The 18,124-nt window shown below is 36.8% G+C and overlaps 1 protein-coding gene across 12 annotated transcripts in view; it reads right to left on the bottom strand.

Moving 5' to 3' along the window:
• Nucleotides 1–18,124, bottom strand: part of Pard3 (par-3 family cell polarity regulator) — a 533,206-nt gene that overhangs the window by 374,457 nt on the left and 140,625 nt on the right. For all 12 annotated transcript variants that reach the window (XM_013009335.1, XM_013009334.1, XM_013009336.1 and 9 more), the window contains exon 2: nt 14,739–14,919. Coding sequence is in view for 7 of the 12 variants with exons in the window: in XM_013009331.1 (XP_012864785.1) it covers nt 14,739–14,919 (181 nt within the window). In the remaining 5 variants the exon portion in view is untranslated. The remainder of the gene's footprint in view (nt 1–14,738; nt 14,920–18,124) is intronic.

Genomic DNA, 18,124 nt, shown 5'->3' with positions numbered 1-18,124 from the left:
GGAGGGAGGGAAAGGGAAGGAAGGGAAAGGGAAGGAAGGGAAAGGGAAGGGGGCAGGGAACCATGTAGTATTAACTTTTATTCAGCTACCAGTTTGTAAGAAAAGAAAAATCTTAACAGGAGCAGGAGGAACAAACAAGAAATGGATGAGGTAGGTTTTCTGGCTGAACCTGGGTTTATCCACTTGGTTCGCAGAAATGTTTCTGAATCCTGATCCAAATCTCCTTACTTGTATCCTAGTTACAAAAGACTGACTAAGCCAGGCACCAGTGGCTCACACCTGCAATCCCAGATACTCAAGAGGCTGAGATCTGAGGACCTTGGTTCAAAGCAAGTCCAAGGAGAAAAGATGGTGAGACTCACCTCCAATTAACCACCAGAAAACCAGAAGTGGTGTTGTGGCTCAAAGTGGTAAGAACTCTAATCTTGAACAAAAATGCTCATGATACTGCCCAGGCCTTGAGTTCAAGCCCCACAACTGACTCCCCCCCCCCAAAAAAAAAGAATGGCTATAAAAGACAGAAATACACACACACACACACACACAGCCTGTCTATCTGTACATACACTATATACCCACCCACATACTAGATTTTCATATACTACTTAAGCAAACGGATCACCAGCTGGCTTTTCTTTTTCTAAATCATAAATCTTTAAGCTATAATATCTTTGCCAAGGACTAGGATATTCTTTTCCAATTCATTAGCACAAAGTCTATATTTGAAATAAATACTTCTCAAGCTCATTTAAATAACAAATTAATCAATGGTTCAGCCATGACCCAAAATGACATTTTAATTAAAAGTGATGATAAATTTTGTAACCCAGCAGCACTCTGAAATGCCCTCTGTTTTTGCATGTTATGGTTAGTATGAGTCTTTCTTGACTGACCCAATTGTAGTTTTCTATCATTTCACATGAGAATTATCTTTTAGAAATTATCTTTCTCAGTGTTATATGCCACATCAACAATCCTTCCACATATATCCTCACTAAATATCAGCTTTATGCATGAATATATGCATAAACACACATATACATAGAAATGTTACTAGGGCATATCTAATTATTACTAGGACATTAATACAAATCCAAAAAAGAGACCTGTACAATGTGGTAAAAACACAAATGCAGTACAGACTGTAAGCTCTTGTGATTGCTATATTTGTCCTTAACCCTTAAGAAAACATTGTAAACTATGCTGAATCCACAGAAAAGAAAGAAATATAGGGAATGGCAGAAGTTCTACAACTTTTCGAGGGAAAATAAGAAGAAAGTATGTTCACATGGAAGTACACAATGTGGTGGTACTTAAGAGCAGACAAGGCCAATGGTTTCTCTTACGAAACTAAGGGAAGAAATGGCAGGTGCAACACAATCTTCTTTCACAAAGCTGTAAAAATTCCACATTTCAGTTTAGGAGCTATCAAATGTTAACAAAGGATAAATATCAGAAGTATCCAATCTAAGCTACAGAATGATGGTTATGTGACTTATGTTTTTAAGTAGATGAAATCATAAAGATTTTTTCTGAAGTGTCTGAGCACATATAGGCCCGTGCATACATCTACACTCAAAGGCCACATTGTACAGTTTTTATTTAGGGGAGTACGAGTGATATGTAGGTGTTGCAGTCTGGGTCTGGATCCCCAAAAGCTATATCAGCCTGTGTCACTTTTGGGAAGTGGGATGAAGCCTTTGGGAGGTAGGACTTTGTGAAAGGTAGTAAAGGGAAATGGGATTTGCCTTTGAAGGGAATAGTGTGACCCTGACCACTTAATCTCTTTACTTTTTACACTCTGGTAGCCATGACATGAACAGCTCCCCCACTGTATGCTCGCCCATCACAGACTATTCCATTGGGAGCACAAAGCAACAAGAGACAAGTGACCATGGCCTGATACCAGGTGGCAGAGCAAACTTTTCCTCCTTGTAAAATGGTTCTCTCAGGAATTTCTCAGTGACAGAAAGCTGACTAATGCAGGGAAATGGTTATGAATAATTTACTAGTTTACAAATCAATACAAATAATTTGAGTAAGGAAAAAACAGTGGATGAACAAAATTGACTTAGACTTTCAGGATCTTTTCACTCCCTTTTAATTATAATCCTTACAGAGATAGTAAGTTGTTAATTCTACAGAAAAGCTGGAGGAAGTTAAGGAATCACAGGTGGATTTACCAATGCCTTGCTGCCTTGTGCTTCCACCAAGGACTAATACTAGGATGTCCAGATACCAAGTACCTCTCCAGCCGGCTACAGGAACCAAACAAAAGCAAGCCATTCCTGGCATGAAAGCAACAGAAAAATAAATAAGCAACTATATTCTCAAGAAGTAAATAAGACATCTCTATCAAGTGCAGCAAGAAGAGAAGAGAGGATTTTATCTGCCAGGCTTTCATGCTAACAACATAATACACAATACGCATCTCTTTGTGCCATGCATTAACAGAAAAAGAGTCTAAACAGTTGGGTGGAAAGGAAGCTGAAAACAAAAAAAAAGGAACCCTTGCTTTTTTACCATTGTATGATAGATACTGAAACCAACATTTCTGTATCATTATTTTCTCTACGCAACAACACACTTCTTGCCATTCTGAAATACTTTCTTACTATGATTTATATTACACTTAAAAAAAGAAGTCAGATAAACAGCTATACTGCCATTACCAATTTTTCAGGTGTAAGCAACTGTTTCTACAGGTGACAGATAATAAACTGTGCACATCTAGGACATTCCCATTCAAAGGCAAGATCTCAGGGTCAAGTAAAATTGTACTCATCAAGGACAAAAAGAAAGGAGTCAGGAAAAAGTGACCACAGCAATATGGGGAGGTCTGTGGCAGAAAGTGTAAACCTGAAACACTGTTCCTCCACAGAGAGCCCAGTGCACAATGGGTCTGTCTAGTTCTACCAGGTCTGGGTCTAATTTCAAAAGTGTGACATGTCTAGTGCATGGAGATCACACCAGACCCTTCTAGATCCAAAGCAGGAGTTTTCTAGGGAGCACAAGCTGATGAAAATAATCTGCTTACACAAGCAGGACATTTTCTTGTTCTTTTTTTAAATTTTTAATTGTCAAGGTGATGTATAGATGGGTTACAATTACATAAGTAAGGTAACCAGTAACATTTCTTGTCAAACTTGTTATCTTTTCCCTCATTTTCTCCTGAGGCTAATGGATTCCCATCATTATTATCACATGTCTTTTACATATATGTAAAGAGGACATTTAAAAAATTTTAAGTGCTTTTGAGTTGGTGCAGCATATCTCAGTGGAAGAGTATGTATCTAGCATTCACAAGGCCCTTAGCATTACCAAAAATGGAAATAAAAGTGTGTCACATGGACCTAAGTAAATTAAGATCCAAATGTTTATTCTGCTTATAGGTAACTCAGAAACACGATGCCAGACATAAGAAGTATGATGATGCTTTGGATCCATGTCAAGTACTTGGAAATGCACAAATAAAGTAAAACAGGGATCTTGAGGTATATACACATGTACCTTCATGCATTTCCAACAGTTCTTCTGCTTGTCTTGAATATGAAGATCTAAGCTATAGCTATGCCTCAAGTACAGGATTTTTAAAAAATTATTATTCTATATCATTGAACCTTGAATTCCAAATGATACCAATAAGAGAAGGGGAGTTGGGAAGTTTCCTAATGTATATATTAAAGAAAGTTATGTAAGTTGTTTCCAAGTGTGTTTTAAACTATGAAATATGCTGTTCTCAGTGGGGAGCAGTCACATACATCTAAAGGTTCCTATGTTGGTTCACTAAGATAAAAGAAGCATACAGAAATGGCAAGACGGTAACTTCACTTGGAGTATTACAATGTAAAGACCATACAGAGAATGCTGCAGCCCAGTGAAGCAAGTGATCGCTTCTGTTTTATTAGTATGCTCTGAAGCCTAATGTTACTTTCGCTCTGCTGGGAAAAATGTATCTTCTTCATGTTTTATGGATGAAATGTATGAAAAGACAAGTTTAAATATAGTTTAACAACCTAAATCACTGCATGTGGACTGCTGGTTACTTAATTGGGGAAATCTGAAAAATAAAATATACTTAAATGTGATACCAAAGACCAGTGGAAAGGAAGATTTTTATTTGTGGCATTTAAATACAGTCCTCTGGAACAAACAGCATGGTTCACAGGCAGTGTGTCTGCTGCCTAACTGCTGTCACCTGACAGCCTGCCTTATCTGCCAAATTGCTCATTAGGTTTGGCAATTTTCACCTGCCTCCCCTTTCTGTTTCACCAGGGAATAAACATCAGCCTGTTTCCACCATTTCCACAGGGGGCTTCCAACACTGCCTTGGTGGCACAGGACCCCACCCCTACAATTCTTTCCCTCTCTCTCTCTCTTTCCCTCCCTCCCTCCCTCACCTCCCCTTCCTCTCCCTCTCCCTCCAAAGCCACAGTATCTTACAAGTCAGTTCCTCACCCAACTCTGGAAGCCAGTTTAGCTTAAATAAAACAGATGAGAAAGGAAATATACAAAGTGTGCTGTATTACAATGCTAAGTGAGCTGACCAATAATTTAACTCAATGAAAAAAAAAAGATGCCAACTATGAGATTTTTTTTTTACTGCTTATCTCAGAGAGTATTTCAAGTGGGGCACAGGTGACAAGAGAATAGGGTGTTCCTCTTCCAATTTCCAATTGGATCTGACCCATCCAACCTTTGTTAAAGTCTGAAAGGGGAGCACTCCACTGTGTAAATAAACAACAAAGGGAACAAGACCACCAGAACAAAGAGGAGACTGGGGGGTCTCTCAGCTCCCGCCTCCACCTGATGCAGCTGACCCCTCACATAAGCACTATGACACTCAGAGGCCAATCTGTACCAAAAAGAGATACTTTGTGGGCCAAAAAAGCACCAAGATACAAAACAACAAGCCTGAAACTCCATAAAACAACTCCTGATGGAATACTGTTTTTCATTTGCGGAAGTAAAATATTCACGACCAACCCTGCAATTAGCTAGAAAATTACAGTAATTACAGCAATTTTGTATCCCATCTCCAATCCAATTAATAGATATATGACCTTGTCAACATGTAATAATCAGATTGCATCTACAACAAAACTGAATAAGTTTTATGTTGAATAGAACTTTGCACAGTCAGAAGGTAATTATTTGAAGTACTGAGAATACCATTTGTACCATGCTCCACTTCACAACTTAAAAAGAAATACAATGGGAAGATAATTTTATTTTCAATATATATTTAAATTAGATCAAAAATAATATTCTAATACCAGTTAATAGTGAGAGAACAGATTTATACACCAAATAACTTGGAGATTTCTAGATCTTTTTTATTTTTTTTTAATTTTTATTTTTTGCCTTTACTGGGGCTGGAACTCAAGGCCTGAGCACTGTTCCTTATCTTATTTTGCTCCAAACTGGCATTTTACCACTTGAGTCACAGCTCCACTTCAAGCTTTTTTGGTGGCTAATTGGAGATAAGAATATCACAGATTTTCCTGCCCAGGTTGGCTTCAAACAACAAATCCCAGATCTCAGCCTCCTGACTTGGGTTCTGTCCCTGAGTGTCTTTTGCTCAAGACTAGCACTCTACCACTTGAGCCACAGTGCCATTTCTGGCTTCTTTTAAGTAGTTTATTGGAGTTGAAGAGTCTCACAAACTTTCCTGCCTGGTCTTGCTTCAAACCATGATCCTCAGTTAGGATCATAGTTAGGATAGTTAGCTAGGATGATAATCTTAGGATTATAGGCGTGAGTCGCTAGCACCTGGCTACAGTAATGCTTTTTCCGAAATTCTTGCATCAATACTGCATCAAACATTTTCACAAAAATCAGAATCTTCATTTTATTTTGTAGAGCAAACATTTAAAAATCAAAATTCAGATATGAAAAGGAATCCTATCATGATTTTAAAGTCTGACTGCCAGAAAACTCCTGGTACAATATTAACAAAATGAAAAGATCAGACTTTAAAAAAGAAATAATTTGGAATTATCACAAGTCCAATTTGCATCTTTCTTTAAAAAAAAAAAGCTCCCACTGGCCTAAAACAAAGTAAGCAAGAGACAACTGTATTTCTACCTACCCATTTCTCTGTATCAGAATAAGCACAACTGTGTTGAATAAACATGAAGTGACAATAATATTCTAATTCCTTTTAAAATGAGAAGTTAGAGCCCAGCGCCAGTGGCTCATGCCTGTAATCCTAGCTACTCAGGAGGCTGAGATCTGAGGATTACGATTCAAAGCCAGCCCGGGAAGTGAAGTCCATGAGACTCTTATCCCCAATAAACCAGTAGAAAACCGGAAGTGGCTCTGTGGCTCAAGTGGTAGAGTGTTCGCCTTGAGGTGAAGAGCGTAGGGACAGCACCCAAGCCTAGAGTTCAAGCCCGATAACCAACAAAATAAAAAGAAAAAAAAAAAAGAAGCTAGAGAAGCTAGCTTGGGAGGAAAGTCCATGAGACTCTGAACCAGCAAAAAAGCCAGAAGTGGTGCTATGTTTTAGAACAGCACTCAGGCCATGGGTTTAAGCGTGAGTGTGAGTGTGAGAGTGTGTGTGTGTGTGTGTGTGTGTGTGTGTGAAATAGAAAAAAATAAACTTTAGCATCAAAGAAAGGTTATCCTTTTTCCTCATATCTGAAGAATATGATAGTTGAGTGGTCCATGAAAACACGTTAAAATTTTCATAAATATAAAATATAAAAATGTTAAAGATACACCAAGTATAATCTTAGTATTATTATGGTAGGAAACACTCATAAAGCCAAGGTACCTAGAGCCATGAAATTTGAAAAAGTAGTTAAAATTTTAAAAATTATAATAAATATAATGTACAAATTACAGATGAAGTCTCCAGAATAAGCACATTTTGAAATAGTAGCCTTAAAACTGAGAAAGTAACTGTGGAAACAATTTCTAGATTCTAGTTCATGTCTCTCAACAAAGAAAGGACATCATAAATGAACTGTCTGGACACTGATAATATTCAATGATGGATTCCTAGTTGAGTTTTAGCATTTACCTTGGAGGATGTTAGAAGAATTGGACAATAATGCTACAACATTATTATGCTACTCCCTAATTTTCAATATACTTAAGTAGTTGCACAAAGGGGTTTCTACTTAACATGTCAGTTTATGAGGACAGTGCATCTTAATCAATGTCACCCCTTCCATCATTATCCCCCATCTCTTCCAACTCTATCGACCCCTAAAGTTACCTGGATCCATTTTCATTTACATATACCGAATATTATGACTGCATTTGCCCACCCTTCTCTCTCCATTCATCTGCCCTCCTTCCCCCACAATACATGTTTCAGCTTCCCGGTATTACATTTGCTAAACTGTTGTTAGTTGTTCAAAGGAATTAAACCATTACAATCCTCCATAGCATATATCATAATTTTGTCAATGTTTATATATGTATATATATTCATGTACCCTTGCATATATTTTCATATGTTTATCATTTAGATGTTACTCTCGTGTCCTGTGACTCTTTTACCATAACTTGCTTCCTTATTTCTGACCCCACTTTCAACTCAGGATACTAGAGAACCAAATATGCCAACAAAAGCAATTACACAGTATGTTCCCTTTCTGATTAGCCTACCTTCAGCTACCCCGTAACAACAACTTCTTTTTTTTTGGGGGGGGGGGTCCAGTCATGGGGCCTGAACTCTGGGCCTGGGCACTGTCCCTCAGCACTTTAGCTCAAGGCTAGTGCTCTACCACTTGAGCCACAGCACCACTCCAGCTTTTTCTGCTTATGTGGTGCTGAGGAATTGAACCCAGGACCTCATGCATGCAAGGCAAGCACTCTACCACTGAGCCAACTTCCGCCCCCCCCCTTGCCAACAACTTCTAAGGATTTCTTTTCCTTCCTCACATGCTAAACCTTCTTTCTTTCTCACCTGTCTGCCTGCATGAAAGCCTTTGCCAACCCAAGTGATAGGCTTGCTATCTCAAGTTCTCAATAAGTAGTCTCTCAATAAATAAATAGACACACTATTTATTGAGAGATTATATATATTCTCATTTGCATGATTTTCATTTATTTCTACAATAAAAAGAAAAATTTGATGCATGTTTGTAAACTGATGCTATTGTTGTCAATTATATACTAATATTGATCATATGGTACATTTAAGTTTCATTAAAAAGTTGAGAAAATTGCAAGGAATTTTCTTTTTGCAGTGAATAGGAAAAGATGAACCATAAAACATATTCAAACCATATTGGGTCAAATCTGAGACTACTGGATAGAATGACAGGAAGGGTCATGAAAATAAGTAATCTTTGAATATATTAAACATCATATGTATGCATTTCCTTAATAATTTTAACTCTTAAGGATAATTTTATATACATATAAAAGTAAACAGATATACTGAATCCACATACTACCCACTCCCCACATCCCTAACTTGTGTTAGTTTGAAGCTAATTACAAATTCCATCATGTCAATTATAAACAGCTCAAAATGTGATAAAGGCTCTTTAAAATATGAAGTCAACATTATTACACCTAAAGAAATAACATTGATTTATTATCAAATACCCAATGAGGAATTCAACTAACCCCTCTGCTTTAAATGTCATTCTTCAAAAATGTAATTTATTTCACTAAGGCAAATATTACAATTGGCGATCACTTTAAAGTCTGTATTAATTAGTCTATAAGTTGCTTATCTCCTTTCTCCCTTTGCCATTGATTTATTGAGGAACTGGGTCATTTGCCCTGGCTGATTACATCCCCATGGTGTTAACATGTTTCTCACGCCTCTCTATTTCCTTCAAATTGACAGTTGGATCTAGATGTTTGAACAGATTCATGATTAATTTCTCTTGTAAAGACTACTACATAGGAAGCAGTATGTTCCTCTAGTATGAGTCATCTAAAACGCCCTTATTTATTATTGTTATTATTACCAGCAGCTGATGACTGTTTTAGTCCACTTTGCACTAAAACGATACAAATGCTACAACAATCTCAGAAAGCGGATAATTCGTAAAGAACAGAAATTAATTCCCTCACAGTTTTGGAAGCTGAGACATCTAAGATCAAGACACCAGCACTTCATATGGACCATCTTACTTATGATTTTCTTTTTTGTCCTCAAATACATGGTAGAAGAGTAATAAAGACAGACTTCAGACACTTAAATCATTTTTAGACTAGCAAGAATTCATTCATAATGGTGGAGCCTTTAAGACTTAAACATCTTCAATTAAGAACAACTTGCCAAAACTGCTGCATTTGGGATTAAGTTTCCAGCACAACTTTTGGGAGACACATTAAAAACACTGCAACAAGAGGTGCAAAATGGCAATGTGCTAATTGCATCATTGCTACTTTTATTATTGAAATAATTATATAAACAACAGTTTGGGGGTGCAGTCATGGCTCAAGTGGTAAAATGCTTGTCTAGCAAGCACCAGTGCTGGGTTCAAATCCTAATACTAGGAATAAAATGTATGGGAAGGGATTTCCACCTTATATACTATTTAATCACTTGGTGATACCATTCATGTGGGAAATGCAGAATAGATAACTGGCTCGTTATTAGTTTTCCAAATACTAAGTGTGTTCACTAGCATCCTTTAAAGTGATTGATTGCCTATTTGCTTATCATCATTATGAATTTATTGCTTTTAGTATCCTTACTGACATTCTAACTGCCACATCTTTGGTCAATAAGAAGTCTCAAATTGGCTCCTCAGCCCTAGTAATTGTCCAAAACTAATTTATGATACGACATGATGACCATTTCCTGTCCAGACCTGAATTCAGCCATTTCTCCAAGAGTTCTGATCTTTGCTAAGGGAGAATGCTATTTCCAGAGTGAAAAGAAAAACAAAAGGCTTAGTATCTGAGTTGGTGATCAATTCTAAAATAATTCAATAAACAAAATAAGCAAATTTTCCTTCCTTCTCACTTCCTTTTCTTTAAAAATAAAACACATTATAGCCGCATCCAGTGGCTCACGCCTGTAATGCTAGCTACTCAAGAGGCTGAGATCTGAGAATCGAGGTTCAAAGCCAGCCTGGGCAGGAAAGTCCATGAGACTCTTATCTCCAATAAAACACTAGAAAACCAGAAGTGGCACTGTGGCTCAAGTGGCAGAGCGCTAGCCTTGAGCTGAAGAGCGCAGGGACAGCACCCAAGCCCTATATTCAAAAGCCCCACGACCAACAAAAAATAAAAAATAAAAATAACATTATGGATTCACTATGATGTCTTTTCCAATTAAGGACTATTAGATTATTGCTCATTCTCCTCTAACTTATATTAATGTCTCTGTTTTTCTACACTAAGAATTTTCCTATGTCTGCACTGTCATCAGGAATGAAAGAACAGAAATATTCCTAATATGAAAATCAAAAGTACTTCAAAATTTGAAAATTTTTGAGAATCAGCTTGATATAAAGTAAAGGCTTGTACATCTATATTCTTGCAATGAGTCACAAAACACAGATAGACTAAAAACAGTATATAAAATTTCCTTCAGACTATGTACAAAAGGTACATATGAAGCATAAAATTTCTATCCCTAAGACATCTGCCTATGTATATAAAAATATCTGAAAATCCTAAATGATCTAATCTCGAAAACATTTCTTCTCCTGAGCATTCAGATAAGGGATCTTCAACCTGAAGTAAAATTCCTCATTGCCTTTGTTCCTGCAAGTAAGATCCACCCATTAATCTAAAACTCACAATACCAATACTATAGACAACTAGTAGTTTTAGGGTTCCTATTGCTTGATACTTTTTTTTATTCCTTAGAATGTTTCTGTGATTGGTTGTACAAATTACTATAATATAAAGTTATTTAAAATTGGTACTATATGTATTTGGGGCCGCCAACTAGATAATTTTTAGGTATTTTACATTTATTTCTTAGTCTAACAATTGTTCTTTATTAAATTGTATTTATTAATAATTATTATGAACTTTTGTTTGAAAATTTAAATGTGAATGTTTAATAATTATAAAAAACATAGCACAACTCTAAAATTAAAGTACTAAAATCTAGCTTACATTTCACTTCTGAGATCCTGTTCTGTTTCTTCCCAGTAGGTACCTGCTTTTTATGTTCTCCGATTTTATTTTGTATAACATACGTAGCTTATATATAGTGTTTCAAAATATGGCTTATTTACTTCTTGTTTCCTAAAACATACTTTTGAACGATTAGGAAGGTTTATGCTTTTGTTTTAAATGTCACATATATACTGATATTTTTATGTAAAACTAGCCACAAGCCATAGTTTTTATTGCCCATTATTTACCCATTATTGAAGTATTGGCTAGGAATTGCATTTTCATCTTTTAGCTAACAGATATTATAAAGACTATGGTTTTAAATATAGGCTCCATAAAAGTTTTCCCTTGCCAGGCACTGTAGCTCAGGCTTATAATCCTATAGCACTCCACAGGCTGAGGCAGGAGGAGCTCCAGTTCCTGGCTAGCTTGTGTTACAAAGTCTTTGCCAAACAAACAAACTCTCAAACTGAATGTGGCTGTTATATTTATCTCATTTAATTCAAGGTTTTTACTCCTTTACACTACAGTCGTTTGGGCGGATGGTTCTTTGCTGAGGGGACTGCTGCCTTCCCTGAGCTTGTAGGATGTTCCACAGCATCTTTGGCCTCCCCTCACTGCCAGCTACAATGTTCCTTCGAGGAAAGGCACCTCCAGTGGAGATGTAACAAAATCATCCCCACTAATTTAACTAAATCAGATTGTCCCCTCTCAGTATCTGTAACTATCCCCTACCCACTCAGTATGAGTTAATGGAAACTTGTCAAAAATACACAAAGCCTAGAAGATGAGAATTTTGTGTATTAAAACCAGATTTATGTCCTTGAGTAGAGTTGACTATTTGTTACTGGGGCTCAAACTCAAGTCATCACACTCTTGTTTAGCTTTTTTGCTCAAGGCTGACACTCCAGCATGTGAGCCACAGCTCCATTTCAGGCTTTTTGCTGATTAATTGGAGATTAAAAAAAAAAATCTCATGGACATTCCTGCCCAAGATGGCTTTGAATGATGATCCTCAAATATCAGCAGCTAGGATTATAGTAAGCATGAACCACCAGTACCTGACATTAATTATTTCTTAAGTGAGTAAGTCTCTCTATATGCTTTACATTAAAATCTTTCAATAAGGAAGAGTAAACACATTTTCTTGACAACATGGATAGCCTAATTTGCCTCCAGACCCTTAGTCCCTGGCAAGCACACTCTGTTTTCTGTTTGAACAAACATCACTAATACAGCAGGAAAAATCATCTTAATAGTCAGTGTGATGGCTATTTTACAGTCAACCAAAATCATAAACAAGGCATGTAAAATTTTGAGCAAGGCAGTAATACTTGGATATTCTCCTGCAAACTGCTGTAATACCTTTGTTAAATGTGCTTAAAAATAAACAATGCTTAAAATAACAAAACAACAATGCTTAAAATAATACTTCTCATCTGGGCATGGGTGTATACACCTGTAACCCTAGATAATAATGAGGCTGAGATCTAAGAACTGTGGTTTAATGCCAGTCTGGGCAGAAAAGTCTTCATCAGACTCTCATCTCCAATTAACCACTAAAAATCCAGAAGTGGCAATGTGGCTCAAGTGGTAGAGTGTTAGCCTGAGCACAAAGACACTGAGAGACAGTGAGACGCTGAGAGACAGCCCCTGAGTTCAAGCCCCATAACCCAAGGAAAAAAGTCTCTTTCTCAATGAAAACAAACAAAAACCCACAAGCCATGAGATATTTTGAGTTGAAAATGCATCTAAATGTTAATACATGGGATGCTCTGTGTAAGAGGAGGCAAAAGAAAGAAGTCTATGGAAAAAGTATATCATTCAAATTACTCTTAATAGGATGTACTGTTTGGTCAACATTTTCTTTATGGTGTAGCTAAATTGTGTGGCTTCTAAAGCAAAATGCTTTACAAATGCAAAACTACAAAAAATTTCCCAATCAAAAAAGAACTATGATTGCTCAAAGTAAAAATATTATTTTATACATATCAGGTACCTCAATACCTGTACATTTATTTGATTAAATGTTCTTTAAATAATATTTAGAATATATATGTATATCTATACATACACTTTATATATTACAAGCAGATCTCTATTAAATCATGGGCTTTGTAAGCTAGTATATAATAAGAAAAACTAAGGGTGTATCACCCTACTCCGCCATGCAAACTATGCATAGTACATGCCTCCATCTTTTCAAACATACTGCCTGGACTAAATCCATCAAAAAATTTCCAAATAGTATATTCTTGTGCCAGGCCGGGTGGTGCACATCTATCAGCCCAGCACACAGGAGTGAGACAGGAGGACTGCACATTTTTGATGCTAGCCTGGTATAACTGGCAAAACATGTTTCAAAAACCCAAAATATCAAAACAAAAATGGTATATGCTTGTGTATATCAAATGTGATTTCTATGGGATTAGTTTAAAACAGACTTGTTCATACACATGCACAAACAAACACAAACATCTTGCATGTGAAGAAATGGTTAAGCACAGGAACAGAGGTCTGTACCTCTGGCTACTCAGGAGGCTCAGTGGAGGGAGTCATCCAAGTCCAGGCTTTTGAAACTAGCCTGCACAACACTACAAGATGGAAGGGAGAAGAGTAAAGTGGAGGAGGAAGAGAAGGAAAAAACCAGAAAAGACAAACAGAAGAGTTTACATTTATAAATTTCTTTCTTTCTTTTTGAGGGGAGTGGGCGGGGGGGGGGGGGCAGTTGTGGAGCTTGATCTCAGGATTGGGCGCTGTCCCTGAGCATTTTTGCTCAAGACTAGCTTTCTACTAGTTGAGACACAGGTATACTTCTAGTTTTTTGCTAGTTAATTGGAGATAAGAGTCTCATGGACTTTCTGCCCAGCCTGGCTTTGAACCATGATCCTCAGATCTCAACTTCTTGAGTAGCTAATATTACAGGTATGCACCATGAGTACCCAGCTTATCAATTTCTTGATATGTACCATCTTCCACCTAACAATAGCTCAACTCTATAACACAAAATAGTAATTCTCTAAAAGTATCAACCATCTTGAGTAAAACTGCCAGAAACGTCTAAAACTGTAGTAGCTAGGGTCCTGCGAGTCCTGATAGAGACTGCCTCTGTCCCTAATATTTCTTCCCTTGATACCTATAGCAGCTCTTCCTTCCTAGATCTTCACATGAAATTCAAGTAATACAGGTAATAGTTGTAATTGAGTTGATTGTCAATCAGTGACATATCATATTTTGTCAATTAGTGGCAACTGTATTTTATTCCAGTAAGAAGCTTTCTATTATTTCTATCTGTTCTAGCTTTCAGGTTAAATTTTTTAAAAATCTAGGTAATTTAACTTCAACTATTGATACCATATTTTATTTCAGGAAGTAGCCTTCTGATTATTTCTATCTGTTCTAACTTTCAGATTAAATAGAAAAAAATCCAGGTAATTTAACTTCAACTATTATCCTTATTTACCATTAGTGAGCAATCAAAAGTCTAAAGTAAGCCCAATCTATTAACATGTACAGAACTGTCTACCTCTCTTGCAAAAGGCACTGGCCCAGGTTCTAAACTTAATCAAAATCTGATGAAAACAGATAATGAATTCCATTCGCAGGAGCATGGATGGATAACAAAAGTTGGCATCCCTGTAAATTAAGATAAAATGTGCAGAGAACAAAGAGCTCTCACTTACTTGCACGAAGAACGGAAGGTGTGACCTCAATTTCACTTGTTGCTTGATAAGGCTGAAAGGCAGAAGCATTGCTGGTACCAAGCTCACTACCAAATATCTCCGGACTCTGGGTCCCTGTGGAGCTGGCACTGGTGCCATCACCTCCATGATGGGGATCTTGCTCATCAAACACCGCGACCAGCTAGAAAAGAGAGGCAAATGTGCACTTGTAAATACAATCACTTCAAATTACTACCAAACATATTTGGCCATTTTGCCATAAATCCATGGTGGGAAAATTAGAAAGCAAGACTTAAAAAAAAAAGTATTTCCCTGAAATTTGATGTTTACGGGCATACTTCTAAGTACTACATTTTATACCCAAAATTCTAAGGGTGAAAAGTTAACAAAACAGATTGCTAACACTGGGGTATGTTTAAATCTTTTTTATATAAGATGTGCTGTGAAATGGAAACAAAGCAAACAAAAGAGTTCATGTGTACATATATTCAGATGAAACTGTATGTATAAAGAGTGTATAAGTTGTAACATTCACATTGGAAAGTGAATGGCAAGTACATTCATCTGCTAATTTCTGCATAAAAATATTGAAAGTATAAAAAGAAAATAAGTGAAATGGGTTACATACAAAAAGAAAAAACTGAACCAGGAAATAGGAGGGAAATGGCATTTTTCAAAGTATATTTTTCTGTGTAGCTCTGAATCTCCAAATCATAATAGTGAGTCAATTACCTAAAACAGAACCAAATGGTTGAAATCAATCAATAGCCTAAAACAGAACCAAATAACTGGAATCAATCAGGATAGCAAGAGTTTATGGGGAATATAAAATGGCACCTTAAAGAAACTTGCCATTGTTTAACATGACCACACTAATCAAGGCAAAAAAGAAGTGGTTTACTTTGGGAAACTGTATTTTCACTGTTTAATGTAAAGCTGAAGACAAGAACTGTCACACAAATACTATATTCTAGTTAGCAATTTGCTCCTTTCAAGCGTATGGTTTAGCAATTCTCACTCGACTACACATATACAAACATACATACCATGAACGAATAAAAAAATGAAAATATTTTGGATAATGAAAGCCAATCTTCTCACTGTCGAAAACAGAAGTTACAAATAAGGAAAGACTGGAATAAACTCTGGAGTGTTAGACTAGAATCAGGGCATCAGTTCAAACCCATGGTTTTTGTGAGTGGTTACAGTCATGTGTCACTCAAAAACAGGTTATGTTCTAAGAAACGTGCCAGGTTATTTCATCACCTGGAACATCGTGAATTGCACTTGCACAGAGCTAGATATTTAAGTCAATGGCTCAAAGAAGTCCCTTCATGCAATCAAGAGAAACTGTAAATACCTAGATATATGAGGCTACTACTGGCCTAACAAGGTACCTTCCTTTCTTCAGTAAATTACACACAAAAAAAATAGCCTAAAATGAATGACAAGTAGTATAATAAACATATAAACCAGTAACACAGTTATCCATTAAGCATCATGCACTATATATAGTGTAATGGATATATTTTTATGGACCAGCCACACTGTAGGTTCATTAATGCTACGAGTGCCACAAATGAGAGTAATATGTTATGTCATGCTATTAACAGACAAGAGAAAAATTTTAGCTCCTTTATGTTCCAATGGAACCATCAGTATATGCGCGCGCACACACACACACACACACACACACACACACACACACACACACACACACACACACACACACCCCTCCCCATGTCATCTAAAAATGTTCTAATATGATGAATGGTTAGATAGATACACAGATAAACAGATATAGACAATGTTAATGATGTGTGAGCATGCATGCATGTATTCCTTAGCCTGGTTCACTGAACAAGTACCACAATCAAGTATCAGTGAGCCCATTTAGTGTTCTGCTGCTGGTTTCTAATATCATTCTCCTATAAATGAATGAAGGATCTTTGGACAAGCAGTTTATTTTAGTATTGGAGCAGTGAGAACACATGACAAGCTGGATGCCTTGTGAGGCTTAGAATGAGAAAAGTATTTGGAAGTGGAGAAGGCATATCAAAGGGAAGCCAGTGCAACCAGACGCAGCTTTCAGGGCCAAAATGGAGACAACTTATAACCAAGAAAGTAATGTCAGCATTGGATCATAACCCAAAGAATAAAATATTCCCCTAAGAATATTAGGTCTTAAAAATAATTGAAGTAATAAAAGGTAGCAGACAGCTGCCTTCAAGTGTAACATTCCAAATAACAAAGATAGAATGACAAAACTAGAAGTCATCATTAAGTAATTTCTATCATAATGCTTGCAGACAAGATTTACCAGCAAATGCTAAAGTTAATGAAAGAGAATATGATGAAAAACAGGTTATCTTCATACCTCAAAAGGTAGGTTTTACCAAAAAGTAGAAGGTGAGTTAATTTTGCAGTAAAGAAACTTGGCAAACAGACCTTAACAGGGTTACCATTAGCAGTGGTAAGAGAAGCCAGTGTCATTTATCATTTGATAAGGTAAACAACTTAAGTTCTAATTAGTGTTCCTGCCAAAATTGTATAACTTCAATTTAACCAGACAAATCTATATGGAAATATATTCCATGAAATACATGATACTCATTCTGAGTACAAAGGTCATGAAAGTATAAGAAAAGATGAGGAAATTATATAAATTGGAGGCTAAAGAAAAATGAGAACTACATGCAATGTGAGCCTCTCACTAGATCCAGGCCAGAAAAGGGAGGAGGAGAGGAAAGGAGCAGGCAGACAGACAGACAGACAGAATGAAAAGGCAAATTTGGTGCTAGTAACTCCCACAATCCTAGAGACTGAAATGAGAGGATGGAGATTTGAGGGTAGCCTTAAATTCAGAGACTCCTTCTCTACCCATAGCCGGACACCTGTCATATCAGGGTATGTGGTGGCTTAGACTGGTACGATTATGGCATCAGGCCAGCTTAGGTAGAAAAGTATGAGAGACTGTCTCCTTGGAACAGAAGTTAAATAGAGTGTCATGCCCTTAAAAGCCAAGAGAAAACAGGAAGCCCAAAAGTAGGTGGATCAGGGCTCAGGTAGGAAGTAAAACTTTACCTTGAAATAATTAGTGAGTTGGGTGCCAGAAGCTCAAGTCTGTAATCCCAGCTACTCAGGGATCTGAGATCTGAGGATCACGGTTTGAAGCCAGCCCAGATATGAAAGTTAGCTCATCTCTTATCTCCAATTAAACACTAACACAAGCTGGAAGTAAAGCTGTGGCTCAAGTAGTAGAACACCAGCTTTGGGCAAAACTGCTCAGGGTCAATGCCCATAACCTGAGTCCAAGGCTCAAAACTGGCACTAAAAACTAAAAACAAAAAATTTTAAAATGGTGAAAAATAAGTCTGGAAGTGGAC

This window comes from Dipodomys ordii, unplaced genomic scaffold (genome assembly GCF_000151885.1).
Source record: "Dipodomys ordii isolate 6190 unplaced genomic scaffold, Dord_2.0 Scaffold9, whole genome shotgun sequence".
NCBI classification, from domain to species: domain Eukaryota; kingdom Metazoa; phylum Chordata; class Mammalia; order Rodentia; family Heteromyidae; genus Dipodomys; species Dipodomys ordii.
This window is presented reverse-complemented; position numbering and strand designations above follow the sequence as displayed.